Source organism: Octopus bimaculoides, chromosome 1 (assembly GCF_046866305.1).
Source record: "Octopus bimaculoides isolate indiv1 chromosome 1, ASM4686630v1, whole genome shotgun sequence".
Classification (NCBI taxonomy): domain Eukaryota; kingdom Metazoa; phylum Mollusca; class Cephalopoda; order Octopoda; family Octopodidae; genus Octopus; species Octopus bimaculoides.
Window position 1 is genome coordinate 112,091,366 of NC_142928.1, and position 16,486 is coordinate 112,107,851.

General features: G+C 35.8%; 1 protein-coding gene across 3 annotated transcripts in view; it reads right to left on the reverse strand.

Annotated features, from left to right (window-relative positions):
* Nucleotides 1–16,486, reverse strand: part of LOC106877988 (multiple epidermal growth factor-like domains protein 8) — a 695,248-nt gene that overhangs the window by 492,664 nt on the left and 186,098 nt on the right. For all 3 annotated transcript variants that reach the window (XM_089356139.1, XM_089356136.1, XM_089356146.1), the window contains exon 8: nt 1,387–1,605. In XM_089356139.1, coding sequence (XP_089212265.1) covers nt 1,387–1,605 — 219 coding nt within the window. The remainder of the gene's footprint in view (nt 1–1,386; nt 1,606–16,486) is intronic.

The following is a 16,486-nucleotide window of genomic DNA, read 5'->3' on the forward strand; positions in this document are numbered from 1 at the left end:
AGAACACATTTCATAATGTAATCCTAATAATCCCCAAAAGAGATAATGTGGTCTTTGCTAGAATGCATTTAATGATAGATCTATCCAATCAATATTGAACAGCAGTAAAACAACAAAAAAACTGTGCAAAGAAAATAGAAAAACAAATAAGAAAAATTCCAGTATCAATATTTGAATATATATTTGATTACTTAATTTAAACAAAATAATTCAATATATTTATAAAAGTATGTGCATATATGTATATCTGAATGTACAAAATACCATTTAATGCATGCAAACACAGTGCACACAAATATATGCACACATTACCATCCACTGGGTTAAAATTCTTAATTAACTGAAGTTGCATCTGAATCAAGAAACAAGGATTAAAAATTGATTTATTCTTTCCATCAATTAATTTCATGAAACTAGAAAATATGTCACATTTTATTTTTTCTAGTAAATAAAAACCATACAGGTTTGCTAACATTCTTGATAACCAGGCAGTTGCTCGAGTAATCTGTATCTAAGATAATATCAAAATGCCACTGAAACACACCCAGCCAATCATATTTGACTCTTTTCTCTCCAGTCTTTACATGCCCAACAAGTTTACTAGGATTCAGTTTTGATAGCATCACTCCACAGAGGCACAGAAGCACATTTTCAAAGTCTATTTTTCTGTAAGTTATACAAAAATTTCACATTTATATGTGGATGACATTTGCAGATAGAAGGTTAGGTGATGTCCTCTATATGGGAACATATGTTGTGAGAAAGTAATATTGAGCAGGTCATTAATTTTCTGAAGTGTATGGAAAACGATTAGAAACTCAAATGCATTAAATTTTATACAAAAAAAAGAGGTAGAAGAAAGTGTTATTGATACACACTGCAGTAAAATAAGCCCAGAGCTAACTTCTAATTCAAGAGAGAAAAAAATTAGTTATCTATGATTAAGTAGATGATTCTTATGTTATGTGTGTGTCAAATGTTTTGATGATGTCAACAGAAAAAAGCCTTGCTTTTATTATATAACAAAGAAAATATATTTCTAGCACATCTGACTCTACTAAAAGTGAACTAATTAGGAAAAAAGATTACAGGTTATGAAAGAGGTGATTATTTACAGCAGTTTCAATCATGTTAGAAATATTGGGAGTTAGAATGATATACTGCTAATTAACAGTGTCAGGGAGATCAATTTTTTTGGAGATAGAACATACAATCAAATGCTTCAAAAATTTGGAGAAAATTTGAGATTATTTTAAAGTAGAAGTCAACAACAATAATGATAATAGCAATGATCCAAAACTATGATAAATTAAATGAAAGGCAACTTAAATTTTAATTATTATTTTAAAACTTATAAAAATTATTCATGAAAAATATTCCACATACCTTATTTTTTTTGTATTTGTCTTTGCTTAAATATAATGTAATTTTAGCAGAAGAGGTTCCAACTGTAAGCACAAGTGATTTGTTGTCATTTGGGGGTGGAAATTGTAGAGGATATATGAAGCCAGTATAATGGGCAATGTAAAAACCATTTTGGTCAACATCCTTTGCTAAGGTTGATTCAAATTTAAGATGACTCGCTGTTTCTCGAATGATCTCAGCCTAGAAAATACAACATCTATATCAGTTTTTTATTGAAAAATTGATATCTTTTGAATAAACACAAGAAAAATTTTGAAAAGAAAGGTATGAAAATGGTATTTATTTTCTCTACAAACCAAAATTGATGCCCCTAAGATTTTACCCATGATAAAACTAATAAAGTAAGATTAATTTCATACTCCATCACTGACATATGAATCCAACAATAGGAAAATCTACTTTTCACTGAGAAACTCACCCTTCACAAGAGTAGTTTAAGAAGTCATGATTATTTTTTTCTTAATATTACAATTAATATTAATATTACAATTTTGTTTTCCACATGGTATGTTAGATTAAAAATTTTCCAGCAAAATGTCTCAATGTCAATCATTTGACTGACATTAAAACCTTCAACTCAAAAGAGAAAGTCAAGTTATGTATCTTATCTAATGGAATAATGGAAATAATCCAATTCCTTTCGACTTAGTTACATCAGATAAGAAAGTATGCTGCCCAAATCCCATAAGGCTCCTTTTAGATAGAAAAACTGCTAACTCAGAAGAATAAAGATTTGTAATCTGAGAATTGCAAATGAAAAAGAGTTGCTTCAATCAGATAAATAGCTTTCTTCCACGTGTAGTTTAGAATGAATCTTAACTGAAAGAGCTGTGCTGCTTCAAGAATGAGAACAAGGAATTCCTACATCATAAACATGATCAGCTATAAATAACAGCCAAACCCACTTTTAATCTATTAATTTAAAACACAAGAACACAATGAATAATATGGTCCTTGATACACTATTTCTCAATAAAAGACGGAATGGTCCTGTCTACAATGCTTTTGATCATATATCTGCTGCATAAGAGTTGATCTTGGTGCTAAACATCAGTTGAAAGAAAAAACTTTGTAAATTTTCAAAAAGTACTTCGTCAAAATTATCTAGGCCTTGAAAACATACAGTTTTGACAATAAGATTACAGGGCTTTAAGAAACTTACTAAAGACGGTAAGTTCTTGCATCTAAGAGAAGAAAACAGGAAGACTATGTTTTACATATTCCTATACATAAATAGAATATTTGATCTCTCTCTCAAGATATACATAGTAGCTTTAGCTGAGAAAATATGCTAAAGATAGTTAAGGTTCCATAGGATGATGTATGATTAGAGAAAGTTAGGAAAAATGGAGAGTCAAATAACTTGTATAAGAGTGAGTGTTGTTGGTTGTGGTGGCAAGTATGTCATTGATATGTGTGTGTGTGTGTGTGTGTGTGAGAGAGAGAAATAATTAAGATTCAGTTGAATTACGTATCTAAGTCTAGGCATCAAGTCAGTCCAGTATTGTCCACACAGCTCGAAGTTAGGTGAATAAAAAGCAAATAAGTAAGAAGGATGTCCAGGTATTAGAGCATTATGGCTGTTTCAAGCGGCTCCATTTAATTGATCAATGCAAGCATTACATCAGTTTGAAATAACCCACTTTCCTTGGATGCATAAGACCATATAGGTTTTCAACATACAGGATACTCCATTATAATTTTTTAGCAAATTTTTCATCAGAACTAGAGAATAGAATTACATGCTTATTGCTACTATTTTAGCAGAATGAACTTAATTTGGAGTGGCAGAAGATAATAACAATGGGGGTCAAGAAATGGTAATATAGCTACATTCATTTTTCCCCTTATCACAATCAAAAGATCCAATGCAGCTAATTAATGTCAGATATTCTTCCCTACCTCTATTTTACTGTGACTATAAATTCACCATGACTACATAAAAAAAACATGCCTCAGAAGATACCAGCAAAATAATGATATATATACAGAACGAGGAAGGGCAGGGATGACTTAAACTATATTATGATTATCAATTAAAAGGGGCCTAAAATAGAAAACAAAGGAGGTCACAATGAGATCTAAGTGGGCATTAAGGGTACAGGGGAGTGGGGAATAGTATATCTAAATTTAGCAAAATTTATATATTATTATATTTTATATATTAAATAATAAAATTTAGAAAGGGATTTAAGGACCAAGTAAAGAGAAGACGGATAGATAAACCAATCTAAGCTCTAAAAAATGGGGTACTTTTATATAAAATAGAAACCTCATAATACTTCATCCTAGCATACTGTTAGGTGATCCTGATAAAACTATTCAACAATGAACCCATAATTAAATTCAGATTTCATCCGAGAAGGGCTACACATTTTCTATTGACTGAAAACCAAAGATTAAGGGCAAAAAATATGATAATCAATTCTATGACGGATAAACTTATTTAAAAACCTTGGAAAAATATAACTAAATAAAAAATTTCCAACATTATGAAAAAATTTTAAAGGTTATAAGAAGGTATAAAAATATGATATATACAAAATAAATCATATATATATGTATATATAAAAAAAATATATATTATAATTATAAAATGTAAATACAAATAAATATAAATACCATACTGTATTATATTATACCATGATTAACTATAGAGAGAAGTTACAACCCCTTCACAGTTCATAGAAGTTACACGAGTATATATGAGGATAAATAGGTATACAAAATACAAAATATAATAATATAATATAAAAGAACAAATAAAATAAACTAAAAGAAGAATAAAAGGTTGAAATATTTATATAAAATTTCAATAAAGGATTTATAAAATGAAAATATAGATATAAAGATAAAAATTTTACTTGTGAAAGCCATAAAATACATACTGGATATAAAAAGAGATAAAAGATAAATAAAAAAAATAATAAATAATAAGGATAAGTGAAGATATTCTTTACAAAAAAAAAATTAAAAAATAAAAGAAGATAAGGATACCATCAGATGTGGTTTTATAAAATATTTGTAAGATGTAATATTACAGGCACTGATGTGTGTAGAATCATACAGTTCCTAAGGGGTAGAGAGTATACTAAAGGGAGGCATAAGATCTGGTAATTCATTGTAAATATACCTATTATGACTGATAAGGAAGAAAGTTTTAGAACTGAAAGAAAAACAGTGCAATCTACATATAGGATGAATGCATGCTAAACTGGTAGGGGCTATAAGAGGGCAATTATTATATATAATTCTATACACTAGAGGATGTGTTATGAAAGATATGATACCCCAGATAATTTCAACTACCAAATCATAGTATGATGAGTATAATATTGTTTCTAAAATGTTTAAATGTACGGGTAATCTATTATTAATTAGGTTATTATCTCTATACTTAAAAATTTCATAAATTTCCATAGAACATAGTTCACATCCATATTTGCTATCTTTGTACGGCTGCGCTCTCCATACTATATCCCATTTAAGGCTAAATCTACTATTGATTTCTTTAAGTTCCCAGATTTTACTAGATAAAGAAGTATTATTAGCTTTATGTCTAAGTCTAAAAGATAAAAGACAGTCATTAAGGCACTTCTTCATATTTATCAAGCACTCAATATAAATAAAGTTACTAGTTTCAGTCAAAACTATACATTTGTAAACAGCATTTTGGGCTAAACAATGACCCAATAATGGGCATTGGAATTTTACCCTACAATTGCAGCTGGGGATATTATTATTATTATAATAATCACTACTAGTGTACCCGTGCCGTCAGAAATGATGGCATGAAATTGATACGGAAAATAAAATTAGAATAAAAACATTACGACCTTTATCTCAGTAATTGCTTCAACACCATGTTTCTAGTGAAAACCCTACCAGCAATGAGTTCACCTTGATTTGGATATACCGTTTCAGTATTAATTAATTCTTACATCCTTCTCTTCAATGTTCGCTCTCTTTCAATTTCTCTCCTCACTGCTGCTTGTTCTTCTGTTTCATCTTGGCACTTTTGTGCTGCTCTCTCTCTTTGGATATCCCTCCTTTGTGCAATTAGGTGCTCCTTTTCATTTCGATGTTTATGACCCTGTCTTCTTGCACTTGTCTCTCTTGTCTCACTTCTTGTGATTGATTTAATAACCTTAATGTATTGTTTAATCTTCTTGTGTCCAGTTCTTCCTGAGTGAGACTGGCTTTTCTTCGCCTTTGTCTCTCTCTGACTAACTGTTGCCTTCTGTCTGATTCATTCTCTATAGCAGGTGGATGAGTATATTCAATACAATGGAACACAAACTTCAAAACAAATGAGTATATTTGTGTGTGTGTGTGTGTGTGTGTGTGTGTGTGTGTGTGTGCGTGTGCGTTAGTTTGTTTATATTTCTATACGTAACCATACAAAGTCCAAAATTACACAGGATTACATTAACGGCAAACACACAGAGACATTACTTTTTTTTCTAGCAACGTCTACGTGTTCTCTATCGCTGTCTGTCTGTCTATCTGTCTCTGTCTGTCTGTCTGTCTCTCTCTCTCTCCCTTTACTGCTTGAAGCAGAAAAAGATCTTTTTAGACAAATTTCACTGCCTTGGCAAAATTCTTCATTTATAAGTATTTACAAATATCCCAGTATTGGCAAGTATTTGTAAATATTTATAATTACCTTCCTTTTATATTTAACTTTCTTTAAACAGACAATGTTATCAAGCTTTCTTTCAATAGACAATATTATAATTTTATGATTTAAAAGTTACTACTTATTTACTTATATTCTATTAACTTTGCAACTTTTTAAGCAGAAAAATCTTCCAGAACAGTCAAACATCCATAGAGATACAGAAAAAATAATTTTGAAGTGCAAAAGTCTTATTTACTTACAAGCAGTATAGCCCGGCTTTGCCTGGGATTAAGTTGGGATTATTAAGCTAATCAAGTTCTTTATTTCAAACCAAACTATGTAACATGACGTAAATTTGGGCAGAATCAGTGTTGCAACTGGAGCGCATGGGTTGTGAGTTTGATCGGCAGAGGGAATCAGTTTACACATGCCAGCCCTTTGAAAACACCACCGCCATCATCTAACACCTCTTTGCCCATGGGTTAGTAACACTTCCAGAAAGGAAAATAGAATGACCAAAAGGGCTCCCGATTCTCTGTGTCAGAAGCGGTTCTGTTCAGATCACAACTAAGTCTTAAGCATGTGTATATATATATATATATATCATCATCATCATCATCATCATCATCATCGTCGTCTAACGTCCGCTTTCCATGCTAGCATGGGTTGGACGATTTGACTGAGGAGTGGTGAAACCAGATGGCTACACCAGGCTCCAATCTGATTAGGCAGAGTTTCTACAGCTGGATGCCCTTCCTAACGCCAGCCACTCACAGAGTGTAGTGGCTGCTTTTACGTGTCACCTGCACGAAGACCAGTCAGGCGGTACTGGCAACGGCCACGCTCAAAATGGTGTATTTTATGTGCCACCCGCACAAGAGCCAGTCCAGGGGCACTGGCAACGATCTCGCTCGAAAATCCTTACACATTTCATGGGCACAAGTGCCAGATAGGCGACGCTGGGCACAGGTGCCATCCTGATTTCGCTTTCGCTTGCCCCAATAAGTCTTCACTAGCTGAGTTTTGTGTCCAATGAAGGAGACAACGTTGGCATGGGGGCCAGTCATCGAATTTAGTTCGATTTCGATTTCACTTGCCTCAAAAAGTCTTCGCAAGCAGAGTTTAATGTCCAATGAAGGAAAGGTATGCATAAGTGGGCTGACTACAACCCTGGCAGAGGCCTTGGATTTAGGTCTCACTTGGCTTGCCGGGTCTTCTCACGCACAGTATATTTCCAAAGGTCTCGGTCAGAAGTCATCGCCTCGGTGAGGCCCAATGTTCAAAGGACTTGCCTCACCACCTCAGCCCAGGTCTTCCTGGGCATACCTCTTCCACGGGTTCCCTCAACTGTTAGGGCTTGGCACTTTTTCATGCAGCTATCCTCGTCCATTCTCGCCACATGTCCATACCAGTGCAATCGTCTTTCTTGCACACCACAGCTGATGCTTCTTATGTTCAGCTTTTCTCTCAAGATACTTACACTTTGTCAGGTATGCACACTGACATTACCCATCCATCGGAGCATACTGGCTTCATTCTTTGCAAGCTTACGCATGTCCTCAGCAGTCACAGCCCATGTTTCACTGCCATGTAGCATGGCTGTTTGTACACATGCGTCATACAGTCTGCCTTTTACTCTGAGTGAGAGGCCCTTTGTCGCCAGCAGAGGTAAGAGCTCTTTGAACCTTGCCCAGGCTATTCTTATTCTAGCAGCTACATTTTCAGCGCACCCACCACCACTACTAACTTGGTCACCCAGATAGTGGAAGCTATCAACTACCTCTAGTTTTTCACCCTAGAATGAGACAGAAGTTGTTTCCTGTTAGTTTACAGTGTTTATTGCACATGAACATCTGCCACATACAAAAACTAACTTCCTAGTTAACCTTCCTTTGATATTGCTGCACCTCTTATGTGTCCATAGCTTGCACCGGGTACATCTTATAGAGTTACTACCTACTCCTTTTCTACATATTGAGCAGTGCCATCTACCTGAAGGGGTTTGTCTTTTATGTACCTTCCTACTTATTAGAACTTTGGTTTTAGCTAGATTGACACTAAGGCCCTTCGATTCTAGTCCCTGCTTCCACACCTGAAACTTCTCCTCTAGTTCTGATAGTGACTCAGCAATTAGTGCAAGGTCATCAGCATAGAGGAGCTCCCAGGGGCAACCTGTCTTGAATTCCTCTGTGATTACCTGGAGGACTATGATAAATAGGAGGGGTCTGAGGACGGAACCTTGGTGGACCCCTAACTCTACCCAGAATTCATTACTGTACTCATTTCCAGCCCTCACCTTACTGACAGCATCTCTGTACATGGCTCGCACAGCTCTCACTAACCATTCTTCTATCCCAAGTTTCCTCATTGACCACCAGATAAGGGATCGGGGGACCCTGTCAAAGGCTTTCTCCATGTCAACGAAAGCCAGGTACAGAGGTTTATCCTTGGCTAGGTATTTCTCCTGCAGCTGTTTTACCAGAAAAATGGCACGAACCCAAACTGCATCTCATCTAAATTGATTCGCTCCCTAATTAGTTGGGCTATGATCCTCTCCGTGACTTTCATTACCTGATCTAACAGCTTGATACCTCTGTAATTATTTGTATCTAAAGCATCTCCTTTACCTTTGTAGCAGTTGACTATGGTGCTGCTACACCAGTCATTGGGTATTACTCCTTCGTAATACAGGTGACTAGGCTATAGCCGACACTGCCAGATATTTTGAGCATCTCTGCAGTGATTCCTGATGGGTCGGGGGCTTTCCCTGTCTTCATACTCTTAATTGCTTTATCTACCATGGTACTGTCAACTCAGATAGCTGGTCCCTCTGTTGGGTCGACATATGTCAGACTCTCTTTCTCCCATTCATTCTCTATATTGAGCAATCTATCATAGTGGCATCTCCAGACCTCTTTCTTTGCAGCCTCATTTAGTGCAAGCGTACTATCATCCATGCGAAGACATTTCTCACCTACAACATCACTATTCTCTCTCCTACACTGTCTTGCAACACGAAATACCTCAAGTCTTTGGTCCTCACGTCGCAGAACATTGGCAAATTTTTTCTTATCTGCTTCCCCTCTGGTTAAATAATCCTGTCGCCTAGCTTCACTTCTGGCAGATTGGTACAATTCCCTGCTACCACTGTTCTTCCAGTCCTTCCAAGCCTGCTTCTTTTGTCTAATAGCCCTGTCTACCTCCTTGTTCCACCACCATGTTACTCTGGGTCGAGAAGGGACTTTACACCAGCCACATATCTGGTCGGTGGCTCTCAGCAGGTTGTCCCGCAGAAATCTCCAATTGTCTTCCACGTTGTGTGATGCTATATCGCCTTCTATTTCGTCAAATGCTTCGAGTAACATGTCTCTAAGTCTCCGTCCATTTGCAGGGTCTTTAAGCTTCCACACCCTTCTCCTCCAAGCCGGTCTACTTCTGGGCACCCATTTTGCCTAGATCCCAAAGTCGCTAACTACTAATCTGTGTTGAGGGGTACATTCTTCGCCAGGGAAGGTTTTGGCATTTATAAGCCGCCCTCTTTCCCTATTTCTGGCAAGGATGTAGTCAATTTGGCTAGAGTGTCTGCCGGATCGGTAGGTGACTAGGTGACGGGCAGGTTTCCTGGAGTTAGTATTGCAAACCATAAGATCGGTTGCATCACAAAACTCCAGCAGTCTGGTTCCCTCCTCGTTGCGGGAACCGAAGCCATAGCCTCCATGTATGCCATGGAAGCCTCCAGCACGACGTCCGACATGACCATTGATATCACCAGCCACGAAGAGAAGATCCTTGTCACTCGTCGATGAGGTAGTTTGCAAGAGGGTGTCATAGAATTGATCTTTCAGCCCTTCCGGTAGCCCCGGTTGAGGGGCATAGGCCGAGATGACGGTAGCTAACTTATGATGAAGCACTAGCCTAATCTTAAGTACTCTGTCACATACTCTAACTACCTCGATTACCTTATCCACCCATTTCTCTGCTAGAAGTATTCCTACGCCCCCGACCCCGTCAGTGTTCCCTGCCCAGAAAATCTTGTACCTGTGTTCTTTGCCTGTGAGAAACCTCGCAGAACCTCCTCTCCATCTTACTTCTTGGATGCAGCACAGATCTACGTGTCTCCGTTCAAGCATCTCAACAATCTCACCAGTCCTACTTTTCAGCGTGCCGACGTTGCGAGTGCCAATCCTAATAGTGTGGGTGTTGGGGGTGTGGGCCTGTGGCCTGGGAAGGGGAAAAGCAGGGTTGTGTACCTGAAAAGAAAGCTTGCAATTGGCAGAATTCATAAACAAAACAGTACCTACAACCTGCAAACATTACACAATCTTTATGCGCTACCCAAAGGTAGGGGAGGGGATGGTGTGAGGCCACTAGACGGGTTCCGGGAGACAGCCGAGGATGACAGAGGATATGAACTTCCTGTGGAGGGACTGGGAGGGCGGGTGTACCACCAGCCAGGAGAGAGACTTCTTAATCATAATGCTTAAACATATTTGAGAGACAGCAATGCTAAAAATGTAATTTTAAAGGAGCGATAAAACTTAAGTAAATATTTAAGATAAAAAAAACGGAGTTCAATTGATTTACATGGAGAGAAACAGATAGATAATGAAGAACGGACGGGGGGTGGGACGCAAAAAATTTGAGAAAATGTTGAGGGAGTAGAAAAAAATAAAATCTATCTTAGCTGTCCATATTTTGGAGAAACCTCGTCGTAGTTATGGCAGTAGAATAGATTGTGAGACAATTAGAAGGGACTTCTTATTTATATAGCCAGATCCTGAAGGAATCTAGGATAGAGGGAAGTAGAGAGAAAGAGAGACTGATTTCGAGAGTGGGTTAGAGAGAGGCATGACGAGAGAAAGGCATATATAGAGAGAGGGGGGGGGCAGTTAAGCAGCACATCACGCGGGATTAATTCTTTGGGCTTTTTTTAGAAACAGAATTGTAGAAAGCTGCTTAAACATATTTGAGAGACAGCAACGCTTAAATCATAGTTTTAAAGGAGCGATAAAACTTAAGTAAAGAGAATAAAATAAATAGCATGAATTTAGGATGAAATTGTACAAAATGCTAAATCAGAGGCGTAGTTGAAGGAAAGACGGCTAAGCTTAAATCGTAATTTTAAAAGAAGGAGCGATAAAATTTGAATAGAGTAAAGAAAATGAATAAGTATGAATTTAAGACAAAAATGGAGTTCAATTGATTTACATGGAGAGAAACAGATAGATAATAATGAAGAACGGACGGGGAGGGGAACGCAAAAAAGTTTCAGAAAATGTTGAGGGAGTAGAAAAAATAAAATCTACCACCAGCCAGGAGAGAGACTTCTTAATATATATATATATATATATATATATATATGAGAACACAGATGTTACGAAAGTAAAACGTTAATGTTCGAAACTGTAGCAGTCCATAGATAATTCTTTATTCTGTATATTTCTCATTTTGTCCTGTTCTGGCGTTTTGCGAAATTTTTCTGGAGAACATTATTTTTCTTTTTGGTTGGGTTGTTGATGACCTCTTTCTAGCATATTGGATGTCCACCTAGTGGTCATCCCTTATACACGTGTAATACAATTTTTTCTAAATTTTCAGATTTTTTATATGCTAGGCCACTTGGTTTTAAATTGAATTAATATTCAATTTATCATCCTATCTATCTATCTATATATATATATATATCTATATATATATATATATATATATATATATGGGCAACACACATACATACGTACACCAATTGCATACATATTTTTTGTATGCATACATGTTCGTATGTGTGTGTGTGTGTTGCCCGTATATCAACAAAATACTTTTTTCCTCGATGGAAAAAAAAAACAACAAAAGTCTTCAAAAACGTGTGCGTCGCTAGAAGGGGACTTAACTCCTGTTTGTAAACAATCGAAGCTTTCTCCGATGGGAAAATTGTTAAAAGTTATGGTTGAAAATCGATTTTATACAGCTATATGTGGGTGTCTCTGAGAGAAAAAGTTGACGGAAATGCAGATGGGATCATGACGAATCTCCTCCTAAAATTGGAGCGACATGCGTGCTAATTTGTGGACGTGCATAAATTATATTCTCGTACACACACACACACACACACATATCATGACTTATATATATATATATATATCTATATATGTATATATATATATATATGTATATATATATATATATATATATATATATATATATACGGATATATATATATATATATATATATATACGGATTTATTGTTATTAATGTTTACCAGAAAAAAATCAGCATTCATCAAATAAAAATGAAAATGTTGTTAAGAGAGAGAAGGAGTAAGAGAAACAGAAAAAGAGAGAGAGTGTGTATGTGCATCTGTAGACAGATAGAGAGACAGAGAGAGAGAGAGACACAGAGAGAGTGAGAGAAAGAAAGAGAGGTAGCATTCATCAATAAAGTGAAAGGTTTTTGTTGAGAGAGAGAGGGAGAGAGAGGGAGAGAGAGAGAGAGCAAGAGGCGCTGTTTGATACCACACCCTCTCTCATTGTTATTACCATTTTGTCTCTTCTTTATTTTTACTCTTACTTATTCTACTACTTCCTTATTGTGTGATTTTGGACAAACTTACAAACAAGCTCATTATTATAATAGATTATCATTATCATCTATTATTATTATTATTAATAGTACTATTACTTCTATCATTTATAGTATTACTTAAATTCATTGTAGAATAACCAGGTGTTGTGTCAATAATGTCTGAGTTATTATATCTAGTGATATCACTGTTTATATTATATATATTAGTTCTATTGTTCTGAATTCCTACATATCTACAATTATCATCATTACAGGAATTTAAAACACTACTGACAATATTATTATTTTTACTAATCGCTTCTGCTAATTTTATATTTCTTCTATTAAATCAGGCTATAATAGCATCTACATTGCGAAAGGTAGAATGAGATTTTGATTGTCTTATGGGAAAAAATTTTATTTTACTTCTGGGAAGCTGGGAAGTTTTTTTCTAAACTCGCCATAAACTTATTATATATATTGGTAGATATAGCACAGTTAAAGGGAATGTTATACCAGACTACATTATTCTTTCCTGATTTCTTATGTTTATAAAAGTGGATCCTATCAATTCTTCAACTACCTCCCAAACTCTGTTTGATTATTAAATATGGTCCCATTACTGGTATTTATGTTATCATTAGAGGAGGCCCTACTCAGTTCAATCATATCCTTACTATTATTATACATATTGTACATCTTACCATCTATAGATTCTATTTTCTTATTGTTATATATCTTATTCATTGATTAAATAGGAATGTTAGAGGCTATCCTAGTAGGTCTATCTGCTTGACTAGGTGGGCTTTTCCCTTATATTTTCATTATAATTCCTAGTAGGTATCTGACTTTCTGAATTAAGAAATGCAATCTCCAGATTATATCCTGCTTTAGAAAGAGCAGAGTTATAGTAGTGGGAGTATGAATTAAATATATCCCTATTAGCTGATAATTGCGTAATTCGTCTCAAAATTTCTTTTACTATTGATTTTAATACATCAGGGAGATGATTAGAGGATTTGCTCACATCTCTAGCAACTTCATCCGGTTTTTTATAGGGGTAATATAAGCAAGAGTTTATATCTAAATTAGTGTCTAAGAAGTTAGCTATCTTCATGCCGTATTTGAAAGTGAGTCCTAGGTTAAAACTTTTTGAAGAATTAAACAAATTTTTTTCTGCATTCTTTGTTCATTGTTGAATAGTTTTATCAGGACTACCTTAACAATATGCTAGTATGAGGTATTATGAGGTTTCTATTCTATATAAAAGTACCCCACATTTCAGGGCTTAGATTGGTTTATCTATCCGTCTTCTCTTACTTGGTCCTTAACTCTCTTTCTAAATTTTATAATTTAATATACAAAATATAAATATATAAATTTTGCTAAATTTAGATATACAATTTCTCCCCATACCCTTAATGCCCACTTAGATCTCATTATGACTTCCTTTGTTTTCTATTTTAGGCCCCTTTTAATTGATAATCATAATATAGTTTAAGTTAACTCTGCCCTTCCTCTTTCTGTATATAGGAAAGCGGGTCATTTCAAATTGATGTAATGCTTGCATTGACCGACTAAATGGAGCCACTTGAAACAGCCGTAATGCCCTAATACCTGGACATCCTTGTACTTATTTGCTTTATATATATATACATATATATACAAGGGAAATTGACTGAGAGTGAGTCAAAATTACTCTTGTCAACATGCTGTGGTGGTGCAATCAGATAGGAAGCTACTGGTCCAAGAAATGAGATGGGTGGAGCCTCATCATCATCGTTTAACGTCCGCTTTCCATGCTAGCATGGATTGGACGATTTGACTGAGGACTGGTGAAACCAGATGGCTACACCAGGCTCCAATCTGATTTGGCAAGGCTCCAATCTGATTTGGTAGAGTTTCTACAGCTGGATGCCCTTCCTAACGCCAACCACTCCAAGAGTATAGTGGGTGCTTATAGGTGGAAAACTTTTCGAAGGAGAAAAGTAGCATGCCAGACATAGTTGAAGGTTTTCTTGATATCCAAAGGACAACATTACTTTCCCTGGACTTCTTCAAGCAAGGGCCCATTGATGAGTAACATAAAAGAACAGGTCACCAGTAGATCTGGCTCTGCAGAAGCCATACTGGAGATCACTGATGACAGAAGGATTTCAGAGGGTTGGAGAATGTACATGTTATTGGCTGTCTCCATTTACCTTAGAGATATTAGAGATAAGAGTAATAAGATGATAGTTTGCTGAGTCAAAGGGGTTCACATTCTTTAAAATAGAGCATACTAAAGCATGCTTCCAAATTTCAGGGTATATTACTGCAGAGAATAAGAGAAAATGATTCAGTGAGTAAAAGAGCAAATTCTGGTGTGTATTGTTTAAATATAATGGAAAGACATAGTCAGAGTCAGTGGCCAAACTTATTTGAAGTAAATGAAGGTATTCTTGCATGTGGTGAAGGATGAGGAGCCTGGTAAAGTGAAACAGGATTGATTTAAAGTGGATCAGTCAAGTGTTTGACGTTGAATTTTCTTCCTTGTGGATACTGCTTAAAAAGCTATCCTTGTTTAGAAGAGAAAGGAAAAAAGCACTCAAAGTTATGAATCAGCCACAGAAAATCTTGCTGGCCATTTGATGCATTAAAGCATCCATTGTATGCCAGACAGTTTTTTCCAAGTGTTGCACAGCTGAGTGAATTGATAGCTTTTCTGAGAATGGCTGAGATTCTTCAGCTATTATAGGAGTTATTTTATGCTTGAAGAGGTGCAGTTACATGTAAACTACTTGGGTGACTTGGGAGACTGAGATTTTGTTGCTTATAAGGATGTAAAGGGACAAACTTAAAAGAAGAGTTTCAGCCTAATTGTTTCTGATGATCAGGATTGAAGTAAATGTACTGCCAGAGATAAATGGCATAAAACTAGAGGAGTTCCAACCAGTCTGCTGACTTAAAGTGCTCTAGGTCAATGGAACGTGGGTGCTAAGTGCTAATATATATTCCTACTCCCCTTCTTTTTGTATTCCTAGATTTGCAAAAAAATTGTACCCTTAATACTGAAAATATCTTCATTGTGATTTTTCTTTGTCCATGTTTCTGTAACACAAATCACTCAGAATTGAGTAAAAAAATTAGAATAATAATTTGCAGTCAAGCCGTGAATATCGATATGCAAAACAGAAAAAATTTGTGCATTTTGAACTGAATGTGTTTTCAAACCTAGTTAAATCCAAAAGTACAAGCCACAGGGACTTGAGTTTTGGTACAATTGTAGTAGGTATAGAACTAAATAAATCCAGAGATTTTGGAACATGACTCCATTACAATTAAATTCTAATGGACTAATAAAAATGGCTATAGATGATGGAGTTTCAGATGAGGATGCCCACATAGGTTGTATTTTCTCCGTTTTGATGGGGATTTTTAAATTTTTTTTTTCTTTGGGATCATGGCTTTGTAAATAATGGCGTATGCTTCTTATTTCCTCAAAACCAATTTTGGCCTTTTTTTTTTTGTATTACACACTTAAAAACAATGGGAGAAACCTTTTTGGTAAAAAAAAATTTTGAAAGTATAATCAAACAAAATGGGAGATTTAGCTGTTGTTTCTAGCACATCCCACAACCACCTGCAATTTTTCTCAGGATTGCATGTAGACCTAGATTAAAAAACAAGCAATATGTGAATCTGGAGTAGAGGGAGACCCAGGAAGATGTAGGATGAGGTGGTGAAACATGACCTTCAAACGTTAGGCCTCACAGAGGCAATGACAAAAGACCGAAACCTCTGGAGGTATGCTGTGACTGAGAAGACCCGGCAAATAAAGTGAGTCCACAGCTGTAACCTACACCAGTGTCACATAACCAGCCCACTCAAAAGTACCTTGG